General features: G+C 31.9%; 1 protein-coding gene across 1 annotated transcript; it reads right to left on the bottom strand.

Annotated features, from left to right (window-relative positions):
- Positions 1–28: 28 nt before the first annotated feature.
- LOC9306721 (DNA repair endonuclease UVH1) lies at positions 29–4,440 on the bottom strand. The gene is made up of 9 exons (XM_021016976.1): positions 3,370–4,440; positions 3,040–3,248; positions 2,855–2,940; positions 2,495–2,644; positions 1,629–2,366; positions 1,245–1,355; positions 901–1,161; positions 562–785; positions 29–471 (listed from the first exon to the last, which is right to left on the bottom strand). The coding sequence occupies exons 1-9, from the start codon at positions 4,233–4,235 to the stop codon at positions 261–263; spliced, it is 2,856 nt and encodes a 951-aa protein (XP_020872635.1). The 5' UTR covers positions 4,236–4,440; the 3' UTR covers positions 29–260.
- Positions 4,441–25,281: the final 20,841 nt, after the last annotated feature.

Raw genomic sequence — 25,281 nt, 5'->3', positions numbered from 1 at the left:
TGAATTCACCAATTCAATACTTTTACTGTTTTTACCACACTACCAAAGAGGGCACTCTACTCATTGAAAACGAAGATTTAAATACAATCAAAGTATGCTCACTAGTATAACTGTTACAACAGATCAATCAACTCATAAATGATCAAATGGAGAAATGGAGAATATTAAATCTAATCTATATCAAATGTCACAGATGAACAAGAAATAACTAAGCAGCTTTGTGATTGAGCTTCTAAATTAAATAAGTGTTACCTCTCTCTTTATAGCAAAGTCGGATACTTAGCGTCAAGAAACTCTCTGAGACTTTTAGCAACTTTGTGACCACCCATGAGTTCTGCTAATGTCTCCACAGGCAAAGACGCGAGCTCAGCCAAACTCTTACATTTCTCCATTATCGTTCTATAGTTTGCGTCTGAAACTCCAGGAAGCCTTCTCAGAAACTCTACTGCTGATGTGTTATAGTTCTCGGCTCTGTTTCACATAATGAGTCAATTTCGATATTTTACCAACGCAAATAAACAAAACTGATTTTGCAGTTTAAGAAAGAGAGTTTTCTTTTACCTGATGTCATTTTCTATGATACCTTCTTCTGAAGGCACACCAACTCTCACTGCTCGGGTCTCATCGGGCTCATCTTGGTTGGATTTTAAGGTAGTGAAGATTTCTGCGGTTGCATGTAGACTTCGAGACCATAATATCCTTAACCGAGGAAAATGCAGAACTAGCAATGATAGTTTTGATATGATGTTATATGGAGTCACATCATCTGATATATCACTCGCAGACTGCAAAAGAAAAAAAGAACCGATCCAAACTCAATGAAGAACAGATCAAAATATGATAAAGATAAGAGAAAACGAAAATTATTTTGACTGTGAAGCTTGGAATGTTGGCGGGTACCTGAAAGGAGAAGCTTTTGTCTTGAGAGAACTCGATGAGAAGAACGGGTATTCTGTAATAACGGGACATCATTTCGACTTGGTGAAATAAACGACCTGATGTGAAGCTCTGGAAAAGATCTTGAATGCTCTTTCTCTCCACGCATATTGAAGGAGATAGGATATAGTCGCCGACCTCTAGTGTAACTGGTATTATCTTCATGCCTTTCTGGTGAAGAACATTTGGTAGGCTGCTCATGAACTCCCTCATGTCAACTATAACCTGGTGAGAAACACATTTTATAAAGTAAAGTCTTTCCCAAATCTAGTTAATCTTGGAGAAAATATCAGTATTGAGATATGAACCTGTGTCTCTTTCTCCATTTCCTTTCTCCCACCTGCTTTTCGGGTTAATGAGTTTTGAGTACTTGAAGCTGGAAACTCTGTAGAAGAATTGGACCCCATGCAGAGCCCATCCTAATTCCAAGTTTATAGCACATGGATGAGAAGAAAGCAGGAAAAAAAAACTGGAATCCAGTGCGGACAAACAAGAAGATAACGTAAATTTCCGATAGAGAAATTCATCTACTTGGTCTGATTCAATTTAATAATGTAAACTTCTTTTAGCAACGCGAACATTAATTGAGTTGTTCTAATGTACTTTCAAATCAAATTGTAAACTTTGAAGCAGGAAAAAAAAACTCACACAGGCTTCGTTTCAATTGAAATGTTAGGATTTGAGTTTCAAACCTGATCAACGGGAATCATCATCGAAGACTTCTGCCTGATCAATGATTCAAACGCTTCATTTTCTCGACGTATGCTTGCTTCAAACTTCTGCACTTCTGTGGACTCATCATAGAAAAGAAAATACACTTTCAGCTTTCTCAAAGGGTTCTCTGCTTTGTACACCTCAATTTCTCTAACAAAACCCATGTCAGGATGGTAGACAATGATCACAGAGGGTTTCAAGATATCTAGTATAGGTTGATCACTTTCTAAGGCATAAAAATGCACATGCGGTAGCTTTTTAGCACTACTGGAGTGAACGACATTAGCTTCCCGGGGGCCTGATGTGCTAGCTTCACTGGCTTTTTCTTCATTCTCTGGGCCTGCTAAGATTTCAGGTTTACTGTTTTCCTTTTTCTTATTGCAACTTCTTATGGATCTCCGGAGACTTGTTGAATCCTTTTTAGCTTTTCCTTTGGTACATGAAGCCTTTTCAACATGAGGCTCTGGGTTGTTATTTCCAAGAGCCATATCCGTTGTCTTTCCAAGCTTGTGAATAGAAGACGCAGCAGCCATAAGAGCCTCATGCTCTTGTCTGCCAACACTGCTACCTTCCGAGTTCTGTATTGTAGTTACTGGAACAACTCCATCAAGAATCCCAAAACCCTTGGGAGTTTTTTGTTTCTTCTTTTGCGGTGTCTGCATACTGCGGAGTTCGGTTTTGCTCAGCAGGTACATTTCCCATTCTTCCCGCATTACCTGCACAAGTGTAGACAAAATGAGACCTTGGATGTTGATTTCTAAAATTATGGTAAGTAGTGACAGGGTTCATATTGGTTGTTAATGAATAATGTAAAATCTAGTAAAAAGTAGTTATCTGACTGGACCTTCTGTGGATTGTTTGTGATGCAATCTTCAAGCTGCATGCAGGACCGTTCATCTTTGCAAGCCACAAGAACTATTCCATTGTTGTCACTGTTGTCTTCCTCAGAAAAAGCCTGCTTTTTTCTTTCTTCTTGTGTCTCTTCTAAAATCTCCTGTATTAATCACAGGCATACCACTAGATTTAATGCGCTTTCGTACGGCGAATCCAAGAAAACATGTCTGTCAATCATAGAATGTGGCGGCCAAATCAAAGAGGTCAAAAAATAAAGAACAGATACGGTCACTAGCTTAACCAACTTCCATCATTAAATCAACAATAACATAAAAACGGCATTGAAACTGAAACTCACTCAGTCACTCACACGTAAGACTTTCCATTTTGGCGCCTCTTCAAGAACCTCTTCAACAACAACGCCAGTAGCCACATTTGTCGCCGTTTCCCCACCAACTGATTCATGTCCAATTATCAGGAAATTTTTTCGAAATGCTTATAACACACGGGTCACTAGATGCAAGATACAACCAATGTAGATCAAGACTTTGTTACCTGCTTCTACAGAGTCACTTTCGCTCTTGGACTTTCTCTTTTTACCACTTTTATTTGTAACATGTTCTTTTGCCTTCACGAGACGATACACTCGTTTCTTTGCAAAATCAAATATTTTATAGCTGGACTCTGCAAATAACCAAACAGACCGATAGCTCTCTGATACCCTTAGTGTATCCAAGAACTTCAGAAAACTCACAGCATCATACCTATCCACAAAATCCATAAATATAACAACAAATTGCTGTTAGAAACTGAAGAACCACTCAACTTGAAGGCTTTGCATAAGAACAATACTGATGTAGTAGAGACGAGAGAGAGAGCTATTACCTAACAAGATAGTCAAGCAGCTTCCTTAAAGTCTTCAAATCAGAAACAAGCTGTTTGGTTCTCTTCCCGAGAGTATGCCAAATAGGGTCAAGCTGCCTCCTCACAATCTCATCAAAGGACTTAAACAAGCCACTCTCTACAGTCAAATCATCAACATCAACCTTGTTGGTCTTCTTCATCTCCTTGAGACAAGCGTCCATAACTTCAATTATGGCTTTCTGTATCCCCACCATGTAATTCGACATCGAAACCCTAATATCCACAACCTCAGGTGGTTCTCGCTCCAATTCCTGAGACACATCCAACTGAAACCTTGGCCAAAGATGGAGCCTACGGAGGAAGAGAGCACGCATGGTGCGTTCAGTCTTGGCGAAACCGGAGACCATAGCTTGCGGTCTATCGGAAAAGGCGCGTATATAGGCGGAGCCATTTAGGGATTTAACGATTCGTACAATGAATGCTTCAGTGGAGGTTTCGGAAAGTGAATGAGCATTGAGGATGAAGATTCCGGCGAGTGAAGAAACTGGAATCCGTTGAGTCAATAGATCGACGATGAGAATCCGCGGCGTGATGAAGAAAGGAGAACCGGAGGTGTAAAGCGAGTAACGCTGATTCGCCGGAAGATCTGCGGTGATTTCCGTCGGAGTAGGAGAATCAAGAGAGGAGATGCAATGGATGATTCTGGATTTGAGAGATTGAGCGGCGGGGGAGAGGAGGAGAAGTAGAGTTCCTTGGGACGGAGAGTGAAGGATGAGGAGAGAAGCGATTAATTTAGCGAGGGAGAGACCGGAGGAGAGGATTACTAATCCGCCATTAGAGTCCTCGAGAAGGTCTGATATGATCTGTTGGTGAAATTTTAGCGCCATTGAAGAACACGGCGCAAATCGGAGAAACTGACTAATGACGACGATAAAAAAGCTTGTTTGCGTCAAAAAACAAAACGTTCAAAGTCCAAAACGGTGTCGTTTAAATTCAGTTGCAAATAATTTCCACTATTAATCCCAATTTGGCTCGGTTAACTTCGGTATAGTTCGGTATAGTTCAGTTTAAATATATATAACGTAAAAGTAAGTAAAGACTTCTGAATGTGGTTCGAAACTTCAAAAGTATATTCTGTTCTAAACGAAAAATAATGCACAAGTATAAACATTAATAACAACATTTATCTATATTTAGTTCTAAAAAAAACATGGGAAAATTGGAAATAAAGGACAAATAATTAAACTATTGTCCATCTATGCATTCTATATTTATGATTGGTTATATATACTTTAATATTGGTCATATATGATTTCATATAATTAAAATCCTAATATGCCCCCAGTCTTTTAAAATTTTACTAAACTATTAAAAAAATTCAAAATTAAATTGATTTCTTTCTAAAAACAATTTGGAAAAAATATAGGACAAAATCAACATTTAATTACATTCCATTATTTATTTTGCCGTAGATAATTTCATATCTTCTTCTTCTTTGATTCTCTTGCTCATCAAAGTTAAGATTTCGTAATTGTTCTCTCCTCTCTAATAACGCCATACTAAATAATTTTTTTTTTCTTCTTCTTCAATCTCTCTCTCTATCTCACTCCCTTGATTTCAATTTCTTTATGGAGCGCAATTATAAATTTCCGAGTTTTGAAACAAGAAATTAAACGTAATCTATAGGAAAAAGTGTTAAGTATAAAGAAAAATTCTAATTTGTGTTATAATTTATTCACTTAGGTATAAAGAATTTTAAAGTATTCAAAATTCAACTAATTTTCCGGGTTTTGAGACAAAAAATTAAGCGTAATCTATAGGAAAAAGTGTGAAGTATAAAGAAAAATTCTAATTTGTGTTATAATTTATTCACTTAGGTATAAAGAATTTTAAAGTATTCAGAATTCAACTTTTGTAATTTACAGATGTAATCAAATTCACTATATTCAATTTCCATATTTTAAGAATTTTTTTAAAAAAATCTAAATTAGATAGAATGTACTTTCTAATTTTTATAGAATAAAAAAAAATCTTAAGAATATGTTTTCTAACATTCTTAGAACATGAGTAAATATTAGAAAACATATTCTAATTTTTGTAGAACAAAGAACAAAGTATAGAATATGTATTCTAAAAGTCGTAGAAACTAGTATTCTAAATACCGTAGAAAAGAAATGACTTCTAAATTTTGTAGAACATGTAGAGTGTGTAGAATACATAATCTAAATTTTGTAGAACATGTAGAGTGTATAGAATATACATTCTAATTTCAGAAGACATATGCTAAACTTTATAGATCAAATTTTATCTATCTAAAACGAAAACAAAACAATATATTTTTGACATTTTATATATCTTCATGTCTTCTTTATCATTTTAATACATATTTTTCTTAATTATTTTTGAAATAATTGGTTCAATCTTATGCAAAAGGTAGTTTAGGAATAGTTGATATTTGTTCATAGAATTCATATATGGACAAATACTTAAATATTTATCCTTTATTTCCAATTTTCCCAAAAAACATTTGGCCGTGATTGACGACATAAAAATTGCGGATTTCAACAACTCATTTTGAAAACCACACTTTCGTTACCAATCAACATTATTTAATACATATTTACGTTTTTTACTTTTCTACCAAAATACAATTCACGTTTTTCAAAACAGAGTAAAAGCTTGTAGACCGCTTTTGAAACAGCAAACTCCCAAAAGCCATGCGGTCCAACAAATTCCGCAATGGGTTTTACATATATGTTTTTTATTTATATTTTAATTATTAAAAGTATTTATATATTAATATATATGATATTTTTTACCCCAAATAAACATATCTAAACTTTTCTTTCACTTTATTATAACCTGTTTTTTTTAATCTCTCTTTTCGACATCATCATACTTTCTTTTAAATTCTGTTGTCGAGAGAACTTTTGAGTTTGGAAAAAAAAATGGAGGATTCTTTCTGATTTTCTGAGATATAATGTTCATGTTAAATAAAAGAATGATAATGGCTACAATGGGATTACATAATTTCATCAGAATTTCAAACTTCTCAGATACAGATTTTGCAGATGTAATGACAGAGACAAATATAAACAACAGAGATTTTGATCATGATTTAGATGACATAAAATCAATAAAGATAACAGATGGAGAACATATGACGCAAATACGAGATAATATTGCAAATATGTTATGGGAAAATCAAAGTAATAGATAATATTTTTTATGATAAACTTAGTCAACGCATGTAACAATATATATGTTACAAAATTAAATTTATATTTTGATCGATTTTTGTATAAATGGTTTATAAATATCTGTTATTATTTCTTTATTAACACAAAAAATTAATTAATTATTAATATATATATATAATCTATAATCCGTACCGTAAGTAGTTTTTTTCACCAATCAAACATTATTCTGTACCGCTTATTTTGTACAAACCGCACTTGTCCCGCAAATATATTTCTCCCGCACGTACCGCAGTTGAACCGTACCGCACTATAATAACGCTTTTCCCGCACAATAAAAACCGCGGTTACCATTCGGATTTGTCTTTATTTTATCACTGCGGATTTGGTGGACCGCTACGTGGAGAGTGAGTTATTGTACCAAGTGCGTTTTTAAGAAATGATGAACAAAAAAAAAAAATGTTTTTGTTTTTGGCAAGTGCGTTTTTACATACAATACGTCCCGCTCTAACTTATTTGTGTGAATGGCAGCAACTTAGTGCGTTTTCTGTTTCATAATTACAAATATGCACCTCAGTCAAGTCTCCATTTTTGTATCTAAACTCTATTCCTCGGTTTGGCTTTCCGAGTCATCCAATTAATATATATATTGTTATTGACACAAACAGAAGAAACAATGTATATGTATGTTATTACTTAATTATTAGTCAATTAGATTTTGACGTATATCAAATCTTTTTATTCACTTAATAGGGATATTAACCAATCAACAATGAGTGTTAACTTTTAAAATAACATTATAAACTATTTAACATTAATTTAATTAGATTAAAAGTTATATTTATCATTGTATTGTAGTACTGTACAGTCCTTTATTCATAAGTAAAAATACAAAACAATTGAAGAAAATAATTAGTTACAGAATTAAAAAAAAAAATTATTACTTAATGAAAATGTTAATATATTTTTTATTTAATAAATTTTTACGCATTTATAATTAGTTTGAACACACTTTACCCCACTAATTTTTAGTCCAAAAATAGTCTGATCACCCTAACTAATTGATCTAAAGGAAGCTTCAATTCTATCAAAATATATAACTAGAAGCACATTATCTCAAGAAGGCGTACGTGATGAATTGTTTCGAAATTAACAATTTCAAATGTGTTAATGTAAAATCAAATCATTTTAAAATATCTTGGAAAGTCCCATATATTTCTGTCTGTGACATAAATTCGACGTGGGTTCTTTGGCTAATATTTTACGCCAACGGGACCTTTTGGCATTTGATCGATATATTTGGTCAGATGCGAAATCAAATTTAAGAAAATATTATCTAACGGACAAACAAAGAGAATCTTATTAGTATTCTGAGATGTGAATTATTGAGATTGAGCGAGAGGGACAAAGAAAAGAAAAGCTTACAGTATCAAGAAGAGGGGTACATCTTGGGGTGGTCTTTAATTTGTCTAAGCAGAATTTTGAGCTGAACCTTTTAATTGGCACTCCAGCTTTGAACCCTCCGAGCTCCGATCCTCCTCCCCGGTCTCTCCAGTATCTTTGGTTTCATCATCCTATTCCTCTCCGTCTCTCCTTGTCTATTAGCTTCCTCTAATTCAGATAGCTTCTCCTCCAAGAAAAGCCTTGCATCCATAAGCTTCATCTGAACTCTCTCTTCTCTCAAAGAAAAGACGCACATCTTCGATGAAACTAATTAACGTTTGTTGTAGTTTGATCATGATTGTTTGTTGGGCAATGTCTCTTTGAAGGGCCAACAACTTCCCTGTGCTTTCAATGAATCACCTCTCAATTTCTGTGTTTGTACACTTGGGGCGGGGTGCCAATTAAGTGGCCCATTCAAACATTAATGCCTCATCTGTTCCACCTCTCCTAACTATATACTGCATGTATGTCCTAACTATATATGTCTCTCCATAACCTAGCTAGTATCAAATTAGGATAGGATTTTCTCTAACTAAGCATTAACGTTGCATATCCCTTTAAACCAACACTTCCAGCCTAGTTAGTTTGACTTGCAGGAAACAGATTTCATATGTGCATGTCAAAATAAAACCAAAGTCTTTCGGTATGTATTTATCAACGCACACACCAAACCACATACTAAATATACCATCTATCGATCTATGAAAGTAATTATCTTAACAAGAATTCATAAAAGCAAAACATACTTCTTTTTTTTTTTTTGAATAACCGCGGGTCTCTCAAAGGCTTCCTAGGCCCAAGGACTAATCCCACGAGGCTGGCAATTCCCCTATGTAAACCTGCCAGTGGCCGTGCCTCGAACCCTGGTGGCGGAAGTCACAGTTGTGACCCCTTTACCACTAGGCCACAAGGCCCGGTTAAAAAAATCATACTTCATTGCTTATGAGGGAATTCAGTCTACTCTTTATAATTTAAACTCATCTAGCAGAGATAACAACGATCTAGTAGTGCCTGAAGAGAGTCAGGTTTCACTGCAGCTTTTGCGTCCTTCATGGTGATGGGCTGGAAAATTGTATACAGCTAGCCCAATAAGATTTTTTTTTTTTTATTATAATTAGATTAGGACCCGCGTGTACGCGGGTTTAAAATTAAAAATTTTATAATTCGTATAAAATTAAAATCTAATGTTTTGTAAATTTTTTTTATAAATTAACCATTTTTTTATAAATTTTTTTTAAATTCGTACAATTTTTGTAAGTTCGTACGATTTTGTAATGGTTTATAAATTAACCATTTTGTAAATTCGTACAATTTTTTTTTATAATTTTTTTTTATAAATTCAGTCTACTCTTTATAATTTAAACTCATCTAGCAGAGATAACAACGATATAGTAGTGCCTGAAGAGAGTCAGGTTTCACTGCTAGCCCAATAAGATTTTCTTTTTTTTTATTATAACTAGATTAGGACCCGCGTATACGCGGGTTTAAAATTAAAAATTTTATAATTCGTATAAAATTAAAATCTAATGTTTTGTAATTTTTTTTTTTATAAATTAACCAATTTAATTTAAAAAAATTTTAAGTATTAAAATTGTAATTATTTTCATATAAATTATAACCCGTGTAAGAGAATAAACTTAGGATCCGCGTATATGCGGCTTTATAACTAAAACTTTAATAACCCGTGTAAAAAAAACAAAATAAGATATTCTGTAAATATTTATAAATTACTTCATTTAAGTTTTCTATTTATTTAGTAATTATTTTCATATATTTTTTAATATATAGTTTTTTATAGTCAATCATGTTTCAAGATTTTATATATTCATCCGGTGAAATCAATCTTTATGCAGCAACCTCCTGAACATTGACAAAAGAATTTGTACCTTATCAAAACGTGTAGAACCATATGAAATGTCACATTTCTATTATCACACAATAGTCATATCATATCAAACGTCTCTAAATCTTCGCATCCACAAAAACATTAATACACTAACCCTAAATAATCATATCAAAAGTTAAACATATTATATGTTCAAAAAAATTCACTTCTTCATCTAATGAATAAATCATAGGGTATCAACCTACTAAAAATTAAGAAAATAGTTCAAAACTAATTATTAAAACATATAAATCAATACCAAAAGAATTATGTTTTGATCAAAACTTACCTTATCATACGATGATAGCTAGCTTCATGCATTGATACATATGGTTTGTTCCACATCCTCAAAATCTACCACCATAATAAAATAAAACTAGGTGATTGCCCGCGCACATGCGCGGGAAGAATGTTGTATGAATGGTAAAATCATGTGAAATAAGGGATTGTTTAGGTGTTACTTGGTAGTGTAAGAAAAATATGGTAAATTGTTTAGGATTTAGTGTGGTAAAATTATGGAAAATGATGAAATTTAAAAAATTCAATAATATTATAAATGCTAAAAAAATTATAATAAATCATCTTTTAAAATCATTCACCAACAAAATAAGAAATCAACGAACATCATCACTCCATGGCATTCTCCTTCCGTGTGATGATCGGTACTTGGTCATTTTCAGGATTCCTGACATCCGATTTAGAACACCATAAACAGTGAATGTCCAGTCGCCAACTTTAGAGTTTTGATTGTAAACGGAAAAAAAAAATACTTACCAACAAAGCATCTCGTCGGTAATACTGAGATCCGGATTCAACATAATCCTCGTACTTCCGGTAACATTGGTACATCTCCACCAATGTTCCTGTGATAGCTCTAATTTCACAAACTTGATAATACATATCACTGTGTTACGTGAACGATGCTTCCATAAGTCATAGAACTCGACTGCAAGGTCACCCGTTAAACGACACTCTAGATGGATACACCTAATTTTAAGATTTGAAGAAGTCATAAGACTTTATATTCTGGTTTAAATCTTTAAAAGAATAGTGACTTACTCAGTATCACGTAAATCAAAGTACAGCTCAAAATATCCTCCTTGAGAATGTTCCACGGAAGGAACAAAAACCAACTCTCTCACGTTGACAATTTTGCCAACAACATCTATGAAACACACATATGAATAATACAGTCAGAACATGAACCGCAAATAAACTCCAAAAGCACAAATAAATTTACAAATTAGGCTTACCAACGCAAATATTCGGATTAACAGTACCACTCAATATACTCACAAACTCAGTTAGATTGAAATAGGTTCTACTGGAGCACATATTAATACTTTGCACTAAAGTGTCCGAACGAAACACAATCTTGAATCTATGCGGTACTGGTCTCAATATGCTGTTAACCCGTGATACATCAAAAATTTTAATGCTCACCCACTCATCGATTATCAATCTTGAAAGATAATTATCAATTAATTCATCACGAACAACGGCTTGGATTTGGGTGAACTGCAAATAAAACGTTAAAGACAAAACCAATTCAATTTAATATCGAAAACATGTATAGAAGGTAAGTTATCAAAAAACTAACATGCTCGTCACCCAAAATCATATTGAGCTCTCTACCCGTGCCACGCGAAACAGACCAACAATTCAAAATCTTCACCGAGACAGACCACTCACCCATGTTAGGGTTAAGAGACGCAATACGAAAATAACCACCATCACATGGATCAGAGGTAAAAGGTATCATTGCAGAACGCATATAAAAAGATTTCTACGTTTGTCAATAGTTTTTTCGTGAGCTTGTAGATAACCGTCAATTTTACTCCTTTTTCGTTATCATTGTTATAGCCAAGCTCATCAATCATCAAACGATTTCTAGGTTTATAAAGATCTCTTTCATTAGACTGTAGAAAGCCGTCAATTTTGGTTCTCTTGTTTTGTTTTCATGATTATAGCCAAACACATCAATGAGCAAATAATTTCTACGTTTATCAAGTTCTTTTTCATGAGCTTGCAGAAAACCGTCAATTTTGTTCATTATTTTTCGTTATTATAGTTATAGTCAAACTCATCAATCTGCAAATGATTTCTATGTTTATCAAGTTCTCTTTCATTGGATTGCAGAAAGCCGTCAATTTTGTATCTCTTGTTTTGTTATCATGGTTATAGCCACCATCATCAATGAGCAAATAATTTTTACGTTTATCAAGGGCTCTTTCATTAAGTTGCAGAAACCCATCAACTTTTTATTTTTTAATCATGGTTATAGCCAAACTCATCAATCAGCAAATGATATTTATGGTTATCAAGGGCATTTTTACAAAGTTGCAGAAAACTGTCAATTTTACCTATTTTCCGTTATAATGGTTATAGCAAAACTTTTCAATTAGCAAATAATTTATACATTTATCAAGAGCTCTTTCATCAAATAGGAGAAAACCCTCAATTTTGCTCTCTTTTTTTTCTGTTATCCAGGTTATAGCCAAACTCACCATCAACAAATGATTTCTACGTTTATCAAGAGCTTTTTCATGAGGCTGCTTAAAACTTTCATTTTTGCTCCTTGTTTTTTTATCATGGTTATAAACTCATAAATCAGAAAATAATTTCTACGTTTATCAAAAGGTGCTTCATTAGGTTGTAAAAAAACCGTTAGTTTCACTCTTTTTTTTGTTATCATGGTGATAGCCTATCTCATCAAGCAGCAAATGATTTCTACGTTTATCAAGAGCTCTTTCATCATTCTGTAAAAACTTATCAATTTTGCTCATTTTCCGTTATAATGGTTATAGCAAAACTTTTCAATCAGCAACTAATTTCTACGTTTATCAAGAGCTCTTTCATGAGACTACATAAAACCGTCAAATCTTCTCCTCTCTTTTTGTTATCATGGTTATAGCCAAACTCATCATCAGTAAATGATTTCTACGTTTGTCAATAGTTTTTTCCTGAGCCTGCAGAAAACCGTCAATTTTGCTCCTTTTTCGTTATCATTGTTATAGCCAAACTCATTAATCAGCAAACGATTTATAGGTTTATCAAGATCTCTTTCATTAGACTATAGAAAGCAGTCAATTCTGGTTCTCTTGTTTTGTTATCATGGTTATAGTCAACCACATCAATGAGCAAATAATTTCTACGTTTATCAAGTTCTTTTTCATGAGCTTGTAGAAAACCGTCAATTTTGTTCATTATTTTTCGTTATTATAATTATAGTCAAACTCATCAATCTGCAAATGATTTCTATGTTTATCAAGTTCTCTTTCATCGGATTGCAGAAAGCCATCAATTTTGTCTCTTTTGTTTTGTTATCATGGTTATAGCAGCACTCATCAATGAACAAATAATTTTTACGTTTATCAAGGGTTCTTTCATTACGTTGAAGAAACCCATCAACCATTTTTTTTATCATGGTTATAGCCAAACTCATCATCAGTAAATGATTTCTACGATTGTCAATAGTTTTTTCGTGAGCCTGTAGAAAACCGTCAATTTTGCTCCTTTTTCGTTATCATTGTTATAGCCAAAATCATCAATCATCAAACGATTTCTAGATTTATAAAGGTCTTTTTCATTAGACTATAGAAAGCCGTCAATTCTGGTTCTCTTGTTTTGTTATCATGGTTATAGCCAAACACATCAATGAGCAAATAATTTCTACGTTTATCAAGTTCTTTTTTTGAACTTGTAGAAAACCGTCAATTTTGTTCATTGTTTTCGTTATTATATTTATAGTCAAACTCATCAAACTGCAAATGATTTCTATTATAGTCAAGTTCTCTTTCATCGGATTGAAGAAAGCGGTCAATTTTGTCTCTCTTGTTTTGTTATCATGGTTATAGCCACACTCATCAATGAGCAAAAATTTTTACGTTTATTAAGGGCTCTTTCATTACGTTGCAGAAACCCATCACCCTTTTTTTTTTTAATCATGGTTATAGCCAAACTCATCAATCAGCAAATGATATTTATGGTTATCAAGGGCATTATTATAAAGTTGAAGAAAATTGACGGCTTTACCCATTTTTCGTTATAATTGTTATAGCAAAACTCTTCAAGTAGCAAATGATTTATACATTTATCAAGAGCTCTTTCATCAAATAGGAGAAAACCGTCACTTTCATCGGATTTCATGGTTATAGCCACACTCATCAATGAGCAAATAATATTTACGTTTATCAAGGGCTCTTTCATTACAGTGCAGAAACCCATCAACTTTTTTTTTTTAATCATGGTTATAGCCAAACTCATCAATCAGCATATGATATATATGGTTATCAAGGGCATTTTTATAAAGTTGCAGGAAACTGTCAATTTTACCCATTTTCCGTTATAATTGTTATAGCAAAACTCTTCAAGTAGCAAATGATTTATACATTTATCAAGAGCTCTTTCATCAAATAGGAGAAAACCGTCAATTTTGCTCTCTTTTTTTTGGTATCCTGGTTATAGCCAAACTCATCATCAACAAACAATTTCGACGTTTATCAAGAGCTTTTCATGAGGCTGCATAAAACCATCATTTTTGCTCTTCTTGTTTTTTTTTATCATGGTTATAAACTCATAAATCAGAAAATAATTTATACGTTTAACAATAGTTATTTCATTATATTGTAAAAAAACCGTTAGTTTCGCTCATTTTTTTGTTATCATGGTTATAGCCAAACTCATCATCAGTAAATGATTTATACGTTTGTCAATAGTTTTTTCGTGATCCTGTAGAAAACCGTCAATTTTGCTCCTTTTTCGTTATAGTTGTTATAGCCAAACTCATCAATCAGCAAACGATTTCTAGGTTTATCAAGATCTCTTCCATTAGACTATAGAAAGCCGTCAATTCTGGTTCTCTTGTTTTGTTATCATGGTTATAGCCAAACACATCAATGAGCAAATAATTTCTACGTTTATCAAGTTCTTTTTCATGAGCTTGCAGAAAACCGTCAATTTTGGTCATTGTTTTTCGTTATTATAGTTATAGTAAAACTCATCAATCTGCAAATGATTTCTATGTTTATCAAGTTCTCTTTCATCAGATTACGGAAAGCCGTCAATTTTGCCTCTCTTGTTTTGTTATCATAGTTATAGCCACATTCATCAATGAGCAAATAATATTTACGTTTATCAAGGGCTCTTTCATTACGTTAAAGAAACCCATAAACTTTTTTTTTATCATGGTTATAGCCAAACTCATCAATCAGCAAATGATATTTACGGTTATCAAGGGCATTTTTATAAAGTTGCAGAAAACTGTCAATTTTAACCATTTTCCGTTATAATGGTTATAGCAAAACTCTTCAATTAGCAAAAAATTTATACATTTATCAAGAGCTCTTTCATCAAATAGGAGAAAACCGTCAATTTTGCTCTCTTGTTTTTTGTTATCCAGGTTATAGCCAAACTCACCATCAACAAATGATATCTACGTTTATCAAGAGCTTTTTCATGAGGCTGCATAAAACCTTCATTTTTGCTCTTCTTATTTTTTTTATCATGGTTATGAACTCATAAATCAGAAAATAATTTCTACGTTTATCAATAGGTGCTTCATTAGGCTGTAAAAAAACCGTTAGTTTCGCTCATTTTTTTGTTATCATGGTTATAGCCTATCTCATCAAGCAGCAAATGATTTCTATGTTTATCAAGAGCTCTTTCATCATACTGTAAAAACTTATTAATTTTGCTCATTTTCCGTTATAATGGTTATAGCAAAACTTTTCAATTAGCAAACGATTTCTACGTTTATAAAGAGCTATATCATGAGACTACATAAAACCGTCAAATCTTCTCCTCTTTTTTTGTTATCATGGTTATAGCCAAACTCATCATCAGTAAATGATTTCTACGTTTGTCAATAGTTTTTTCGTGAGCCTGTAGAAAACCGTCCATTTTGCTCCTTTTTCGTTATCATTGTTATAGCCAAACTCATCAATCATCGAACGATTTCTAGGTTTATAAAGATCACTTTCATTAGACTTTAGAAAGCCGTCAATTCTGATTCTCTTGTTTTGTTATCATGGTTATATCCAAACACATCAATGAGCAAATAATTTATACGTTTATCAAGTTCTTTTCATGAGCTTGCAGAAAACCATCAATTTTATTCAATATTTTTAGTTCTTATAGTTATAGTCAAACTCATCAATCTTCAAATGATTTCTATGTTTATCAAGTTCTCTTTCATCGGATTACAGAAAGCCGTCAATTTTGTCTCTCTTGTTTTGTTATCATTGTTATAGCCACACTCATCAATGAGCATATAATTTTTACGTTTATCAAGGGCTCTTTCATTACGTTGCGGAAACCCATCAACTTTTTTTTTTAATCATGGTTATAGCCAAACTCATCAATCAGCAAATGATATTTATGGTTATCAAGGACATTTTTATGAAGTTGAAGAAAACTGTCAATTCTACAAAATTTCCGTTATAATTGTTATAGCAAAACTCTTCAATTAGCAAATGATTTATACATTAATCAAGAGCTCTCATCAATAGGAGAAAACCGTGAATTTTTCTTTCTTGTTTTTTGTTATCCTAGTTATAGCCAAACTCACCATCAACAAATGTTTTCTACGTTTATCAAGAGCTTTTTCATGAGGCTGCATAAAACCTTTATCTTTGTTCTTCTTATTTTTTTATCATGGTTATAAACTCACAAATCATAAAATAATTTCTACGTTTATCAATAGGTGTTCATTAGGCTGTAAAAAAACCGTTAGTTTCGCTCATTTTTTTGTTATCATGGTTATAGCCTATCTTATCAAGCAGCAAATGATTTCTACGTTTATCAAGAGCTCTTACATCATTCTGTAAAAACTTATCAATTTTGCTCATTTTCCGTTATAATGGTTATAGCAAAACTTTTCAATCAGCAAACGATTTCTACGTTTATAAAGAGCTCTTTCATGAGACTACATAAAACCGTCAAATCTTCTCCTCTTTTTTTGTTATCATGGTTATAGCCAAACTCATCATCAGTAAATGATTTCTACGTTTGTCAATAGTTTTTTCGTGAGCCTGTAGAAAACCGTCCATTTTGCTCCTTTTTCGTTATCATTGTTATAGCCAAACTCATCAATCATCGAACGATTTCTAGGTTTATAAAGATCACTTTCATTAGACTATAGAAAGCCGTCAATTCTGATTCTCTTGTTTTGTTATCGTGGTTATATCCAAACACATCAATGAGCAAATAATTTCTACGTTTATCAAGTTCTTTTCATGAGCTTGCAGAAAACCATCAATTTTATTCAATATTTTTAGTTATTATAGTTATAGTCAAACTCATCAATCTTCAAATGATTTCTATGTTTATCAAGTTCTCTTTCATCGGATTACAGAATGCCGTCAATTTTGTCTCTCTTGTTTTGTTATCATTGTTATAGCCACACTCATCAATGAGCAAATAATTTTTACGTTTATCAAGGGCTCTTTCATTACGTTGCAGAAACCCATCAACTTTTTTTTTTAATCATGGTTATAGCCAAACTCATCAATCAGCAAATGATATTTATGGTTATCAAGGACATTTTTATGAAGTTGAAGAAAACAGTCAATTCTACAAAATTTCCGTTATAATTGTTATAGCAAAACTCTTCAATTAGCAAATAATTTATACATTTATCAAGAGCTCTCATCAATAGGAGAAAACCGTGAATTTTTCTTTCTTGTTTTTTGTTATCCTAGTTGTAGCCAAACTCACCATCAACAAATGTTTTCTACGTTTATCAAGAGCTTTTTCATGAGGCTGCATAAAACCTTTATCTTTGTTCTTCTTATTTTTTTATGATGGATATAAACTCACAAATCAGAAAATAATTTCTACGTTTATCAATAGGTGTTCATTAGGCTGTTAAAAAACCGTTAGTTTCGCTCATTTTTTTGTTATCATGGTTATAGCCTATCTCATCAAGCAGCAAATGATTTCTACGTTTATCAAGAGCTCTTACATCATTCTGTAAAAACTTATCAATTTTGCTCATTTCCCGTTATAATGGTTATAGCAAAACTTTTCAATCAGCAAACGATTTCTACGTTTATCAAGAGCTCTTGCATGAGACTACAGAAAACCGTCAAATCTTCTCCTCTTTTTTTGTTATCATGGTTATAGCTAAACTCATCATCAGTAAATGATTTCTACATTTGTCAATAGTTTTTTCGTGAGCCTGCAGAAAACTGTCAATTTTGCTCCTTTTTCGTTATCATTGATATAGCCAAACTGCTCAATCAGCAAACGATTTCTAGGTTTATCCAGATCTCTTTCATTAGACAATAGAAAGCCGTCAATTCTGGTTCTCTTGTTTTGTTATCATGTTTATAGTCAAACACATCAATGAGCAAATAATTTCTACGTTTATCAAGTTCTTTTTTATGAACTTGCAGAAAATCGTCAATTTTGTTCATTGTTTTCGTTATTATAGTTATAGTCAAACTCATCAATCTGCAAATGATTTCTAAGTTTATCAAATTCTCTTTCATCGGATTGCAGAAAGCCGTCAATTGTTTTCTCTCTTGTTTTGTTATCATGGTTATAGCCACACTCATCAGTGAGCAGATAATATTTACGTTTATCAAGGGCTCTTTCATTACGTTAAAGAAACCCATAAACATATTTATTTTTATCATGGTTATAACCAAACTCATCAATCAGCAAATGATATTTACGGTTATCATTGTTTATAACCAACTCATCAATCAGCAAATGATTTCTACGTTTCTCAAAACCTCTTTCATCAGGCTGCAGAAAATTGTCTATTTTGCTCTCTTTTTTTTTTTATCAATGTTTTTACCAAACTCATCAATCAGCAAATGATTTATTCGTTTATCAAGAGCTATTTTATTACACAGCAGAAAACTGTCAATTTTACTCTTCTTTTTTTGTTATCATGGCTATTACCAAACTCATCAATCATCAAATGATTTCTATATTAATAAAGAGCTCTTTCATTAGGCTGCAAAAAATCTTCAATTTTGCTCTTTTTCCGTTATAAAGGTTATAACAAAAATCTTCAATCAACAAATGATTTTTACGTTTATCGAGAGCTCTTTCATCAGACTGTAAAAAACCGTCAATTTTGTTCGTTTTTTTTGTTATCATGGTATTACATCATCTGCAAAAAATTTCTACTTTTATCAGAAGATTTTTCATGAACCTCTAGAAAACTTCCGATTTTGCTCTTTTTTTTTTTTATCATTGTTATAGCTAAACTCATCAATCAGCAAATGATATCTACGTTTATCAAGGTCTCTTTCATCGAATTACAGAAAGCCATCAATTTTGTCTCTCTTGTTGTCTTACCATGGTTATAGCCAAACTCATCAATCAGCGAATGATTTCTACATTTATCAAGAGTTTTTTCATGAAGTTGCAGAAAACAGTCAACTTTGCTCCTCTTGTTTTTTTTTTTATCATGGTTATAGCCAAACGCATAAATCAGAAAATAATTTCTACGTTTATCAATATTTTTTTCTCGAGGCTAAAAGAAACCGTCAATTTTGCTCCTTTTTTTTGTAATCAAGGTTATAGCCAACTCATCAATCGGCAAATGATTTCTACAATTATCAAGAGCTCTTTCATCAGGCTGTAGAAAAGTGTCTATTTTGCTCTCTTTTATTGTTATCATTATTATAGCCAAACTCATCAATCAGCAAATGATTTATACGTTTATCAAGAGCTCTTTCATTAGACAGTAGAAAACTGTCAATTTTGCTCCTATTTTTTTTTATCATTGTTATAACCAAACTCATCAATCAGCAAATAATTTCTAAGTTAATCAAGAGCTCTTTCATCAGGCTGCAGAAAACCTTCAATTTTGCTCATTTTCCGTTATAATGGTTATTGCAAAACTCTCCAATCAGCTAATTACTGATTTTTACGTTTATCAAGATCTCTTTCATAAGACTATAGAAAGCCGTCAATTTTGCTCCTTCTTTGTATTTATCATGGTTATAGCCAAACTCATCATCAGCAAAAGATTTCTACGTTTATCAAGAGCTTTTTCGTGAGCCTACAGAAAACCATCAATCTTGCTCATTCTTTTCGTTATCATTGTTATAGCCCAACTCATCAATCAGCAAATAATTTCTATGTTAATCAAGATCTCTTTCATCGGACTACAAAAAACCGTCCATTTTGTCTATGTTGTTCAGTTATTATTGTTATAGCCAAACTCATTAATGAGCAAATAATTTATACGTTTATCTCAACTTTTAATCACATTATCCTTTGCCCCAAATTTGAATATGGTGCGTTTCTACTTGTACAATATATAGAGATCGACACAATATTGACTTATATATCCCTAACGATTACACTATACAAAAATCGAATTAGATTTTTAAGAGTAATTTATTATGGGTGATTAAGACAAATTATTGCCTCCTTGCCCCAACTTTGAATATTGTGCGTTTTTACTTGTCAAATATATATCTACTAAATTATACTAAAAATCTTGAAAAATTATGGATAACGATGACCGAGAAAAAAAGTATGAACTATATGCGACTATGTTATTCTTTTATACCGAAATTTGTTTAGGTTAGTGAAGCCATTTTTTTTTTGGTGAGATGGTTGATGAAGTCATTAAAAACACTTTAACATATAATTTTGACTTAGATATACACTTAGGATATGGTTTTAAAAAATCTAGTATATGATATGTAAAAAGTATGCTTCATGTTAGACGATGTTATAATAAGATAACCAAAAAATTTCGTATTTTCTATAAGAAATAAAAACATCATTTTTCTGTTCATATTTAAAATGAGACTATTAGATAAAAATATTTTATCATCTTTTAGATGAGTTTTTAGGTTGATTCATCCTCTGTAAGCTTCAAGAGCTGATGAAGATCATAGTGGTAAAGTTTAACATTTTGTTTGATTCCTTACTTAAATTTTGTTTTGCCAAAATCACTATAAAAATATGAATTGGCTTTAGTTGCGATAAAATATAAAACTCAAAACTCTTTTTGTTACAAATAAAGATAAATCTCACATACCAAAAAGATTTAAGAGGTCAAATGTGGATGGATACATATAAAAAACAATTATAAATTTTGAAATTATTCGATCTCCTTTTCAACAATAAATTTTTTTATATTAATCTTATTATTTTAGATACAACTAAACACGAGTAAATAATCATAACAAAAAAAACTTACTTATCTCAAAATATCCGATTGAGACACATATCAATCCGAGTACTTTCGATCGAGATAGATACCAATCCGGGTACTTTTATATCATATGTATTCATTTAATTTAAACTATACTTTTACTACACAAACTCGGCATTTTTTCACAAAACATGTGATATTTCCATATTTTAATATCATAAAGGCAAGTTAAACCATTATCTTTTTAATAAATAAATAATATAAATATGAATCTAGCCATATAAATTTTTTTTGTTCTCGAAGGAATAACCTAAAAAACAATCAATATTTACACCTTGTTATTTCTTTTCCAATTTAAACCACATTTTTAATAATAAAAATAAAATCGAAATAACTTTATATGTTTTTTTTAGACAGACGAAAAATTATATTTAGGACTATCATATTCCCTATAAAAAATAATATAATTTTATTTTTATTTATAAAATAGATAAAATATTAAAAAAAGGAATTGATAATCACTACACCTTGTTTAACATATCTTATGTTACAAAAACAATTAAGAATTAGATTGAGATTGATGTTAAATTTTTTAAAAAGATGTGATAATTTCTTGAATATGGAGAAGGACGAAAAGAAAAGTAGCATATATTATCACAAGATATTATACGTTATTATTAGTACATCTTAAAACATTAAACAAAAATACCAATAAATCTCTTAAACAAAATACAGTTATACATAATAAAGAAGTAAAGAACCTATCCATGTAACGAATGTATTTGTGCCGATGGACTCCATCTTCTGAATGGTGACTGGTACCAACAAAATCTGTATCCCAACATCTTTCAATACGGTTCTCCAAGTTGAGAACATAAATGGAGACCCAATTTTGTTAATAACATATCATTAAACATTTTTTTAAAAAAATAGAACTAAAGGGAGATTACTTATACAAATAAGATCGGACATGCCTTCATCCTTTACAACAACAAATATTTTAATATAAATATTAGTTTGTTGAATCTGACTCTCTAGGTTTTTTTTTGATAAAAACTCTCAATTTTTTAATTACTGATTTTGGAACAACAGAATTGATAACTATGCAAGAAAGCTACCAAACCATTTGAAACACAATATAGTTTGTTGCGAGCTTACCGTCTTAGACGATGAAATTAAATCGTATATGGCGCTTATAGTTCGTGGTATGTTACGAAAACATTGCAACACCAATATAAATTATACATCCACAAGAACAACATATATATTATAAGTCAACAATATACATATATACATATATAAAAATATATATATATATATATATTATAAAGCACAATAACGTAAAACAAAACAAACATAGAGTACTATAAAAGTGACCAGGCTTATGAAATTCTAAACACTGGACATACAACAAATCAAACAGTATCGTTTCCATCTCCCTTCGCCACCATGGAACCCCTTCTTCTTCTTGGATTGCTAGTGGACTTAACCCAAGTAGTACTCATATGGTTGGGATGCAAGAGCTCGTCGTATTCACCAACTCAAGTGGCCAATGCCAGGCCTATACATCTTCCGTGAGTTGCTACGACACGCAACTCATGTGGTAATCTTAGCTTCCTTGTGAATCGCGTCTCCGAGACTCTGATCAATGTCGAAGCTACCATCTACGCAACTCTTGAGTTGCCATTGAATTTGAGCACGGCCAACCAACTTTGGCAGGTGGGAACTGTTGTTAATGGTGTTCATTCGAGGAATCAAATGACAGGAGATAATATGAGATCGAGTGGTTGGACTGATATTCGAACATGTCAAATAAAAGACTCCATTGACCACATACCTTTGTGCTCCATTAATCAAAGAGCTGAGTCGAGAAAACAATCAATTTTGTTGGAGTGATATTTCCGTAGTGGAATTATTCTCGAGGGTTTGGTCTTCCTGATACATGCAAATAAAAAAGAAGCAAATCTCTTGTTTTTATTTATGAAATTTGACTTTTGTTTTGCTTCTCTGGCCTTCTCTTGTCGAAGATTAAAAAAAAAAAGCAATACCATTTTTTTCAAATAAGTCTTCTATGAGACAATGTCGTAAACTTGTTTCCTCTCTCGTGCAATAACTAAATTACGGTTTCAAATTACTCTGAAATTGACTTTTGGGTTTCCGAATAGTCTCCAGCGTTCTACACGATGATTCCTCCTTTATAATATGGTATTAAAGGGATCTCTAAACACTGCACCAAACAAAAATATAATTAATTTAATAAAAAAAATTATACTAAAGATTTAGGAGACAATATAATTGAGTTACAGGACAGTAAACAAAATATGCAAACGAAAAAATTACCAAATACAAAATATAGTTAGATTAGAGAATACTTTTATATAGGATGAAACAAACCACAATATTTTCTAAAAAACTTTTATTCATTAAACAAATATGTTCGACTAAAAAGAGAGAGAGGCTAACCTGTTTTGTTCATGAAGATATATAAGTATCTACAATACCTGCTTAAAGATGACATCCAAGTTGGTGTTCCAGCTAGCATCTGATTTGTAACGAAAATATTGTAACCCTAATATGAATTATAAATTCATAATTAAAAAAAAAGAAAGAGATTGTTAGTGCATGAAAGATAGAAGATCACCTGTCAATCGGTTGCACACGGATCTGAACTTTGCATCTATAGATTCACTTGCTTCCACATACCCAATCTGCGATAATTACACAGGTAAAAAATATTAATATTGCTATAAAACGGTTTAAATTATCAAGGAAAGCAAAAATCATAACAACATGATAAAAATTTTGATTTAGAGAAACCTAAACGACCAAAAAAAAAAATTACGAAAACAAACATCCAGAAAACTGCCAAATAAAATGTGTCCCAAACCGAAATATCACAAGTACCACCTCGTCCCGGACCATCGCAAGGAAAACTAAAATATACAAACCAAAACTATAGAAGTACCTTTCCAAACCTCGTTTTCTTCTCGTCAACACCACCTTCGTCCGAAAGCTTTGTCGATGGAACCTCTCACGTTCTACAAAACTGAAACACATACCAAAAGAATCATATCAGCAAAACAATAAATCAACGAACTAATGCAAAAAATAAAACAAACAACACAAACAATATGCACAAGACCTCTAAAGGTAAATGAAAACAATATTTGCATGACAAACAATTTGATTCATCAGAATCGTAGTTGTATAACAAAACCATAACGGTGAAAACTATCTAATGGACACAGAAAAAATAATACATAATTCTCTGGCCGATCAACAATATATATAGCTTTAAGATTAGGGCAAACATCAATCATTATCTTAAGAAATTTAACTTTTTAATTAGAAACTAAATCAGAAAACTAACAAAAACTAATATTAACTACTAAGATATAGAATTATCCAAAAAATTAACAAATAAATTTAAGCTAATATTCCATAATACTTAAAGTCGAGACATTATGACATTCGTATCCCAAACGATTACACTATATTAAAAAAAAATTAAGGGTAATTAAGACTAATCATCTCAAAACACGATTAGACTTATATACCCCTAACAATTAAGAACAAAAAATCTCGACATCGAGGGTGTTTAGGACATTATTATAGAGATCAACATACGATTAGACTTATATACCCCTAATTACGAAGAAGAAGAAATTTCGAGAAGAACAATTCATTAAGGGTGTTTAGGACAAATCATTCCGACGTTTAATCACTTTGAATATGGTGTAAAATTACTTGTCAAATAATTATCGTAGAGATGGCAACACTCAATATTATTGTTTTAGATATAAAACCTAACAAATCAAAGTAATACAATATCTTCTTGTAATCGTGTACTTAACAAATCAAAAAATACAATATATCAAAGTATATTTGCTACACAACAGTGGAACAAATCATAATAATGTAAATCTACAAAGCATCAAATATACATATCTATCTTGGCAATTTTTTTTTAATTTGTTACCATATGATAGAATACAAACCGTACAACATAGGCCAAAGGAAAGAGAACTACAAATGTCTCATAGCCTAATTGTATTTAATCCTAGTTGTACAATAGAGAGAATTTCACATCGTTCCCAATCCAACCACATAGCTCACAATCACAGGATTAAGTCAGTCTCGTGAGAAATAATTATGCTTTTTCTGTCCCTTTAAGAGCATTGTCCCTTGTTACTGTTCTTCTTCCTCGCCTCCTCATTCTCCTTACGCAAGGCGTTCATCTATTCTTCAAGGACGTTTACTCTATATCTGCCTTGATC

Source organism: Arabidopsis lyrata (assembly GCF_000004255.2).
Source record: "Arabidopsis lyrata subsp. lyrata unplaced genomic scaffold ARALYscaffold_7, whole genome shotgun sequence".
NCBI lineage: Eukaryota > Viridiplantae > Streptophyta > Magnoliopsida > Brassicales > Brassicaceae > Arabidopsis > Arabidopsis lyrata.
This window is presented reverse-complemented; position numbering and strand designations above follow the sequence as displayed.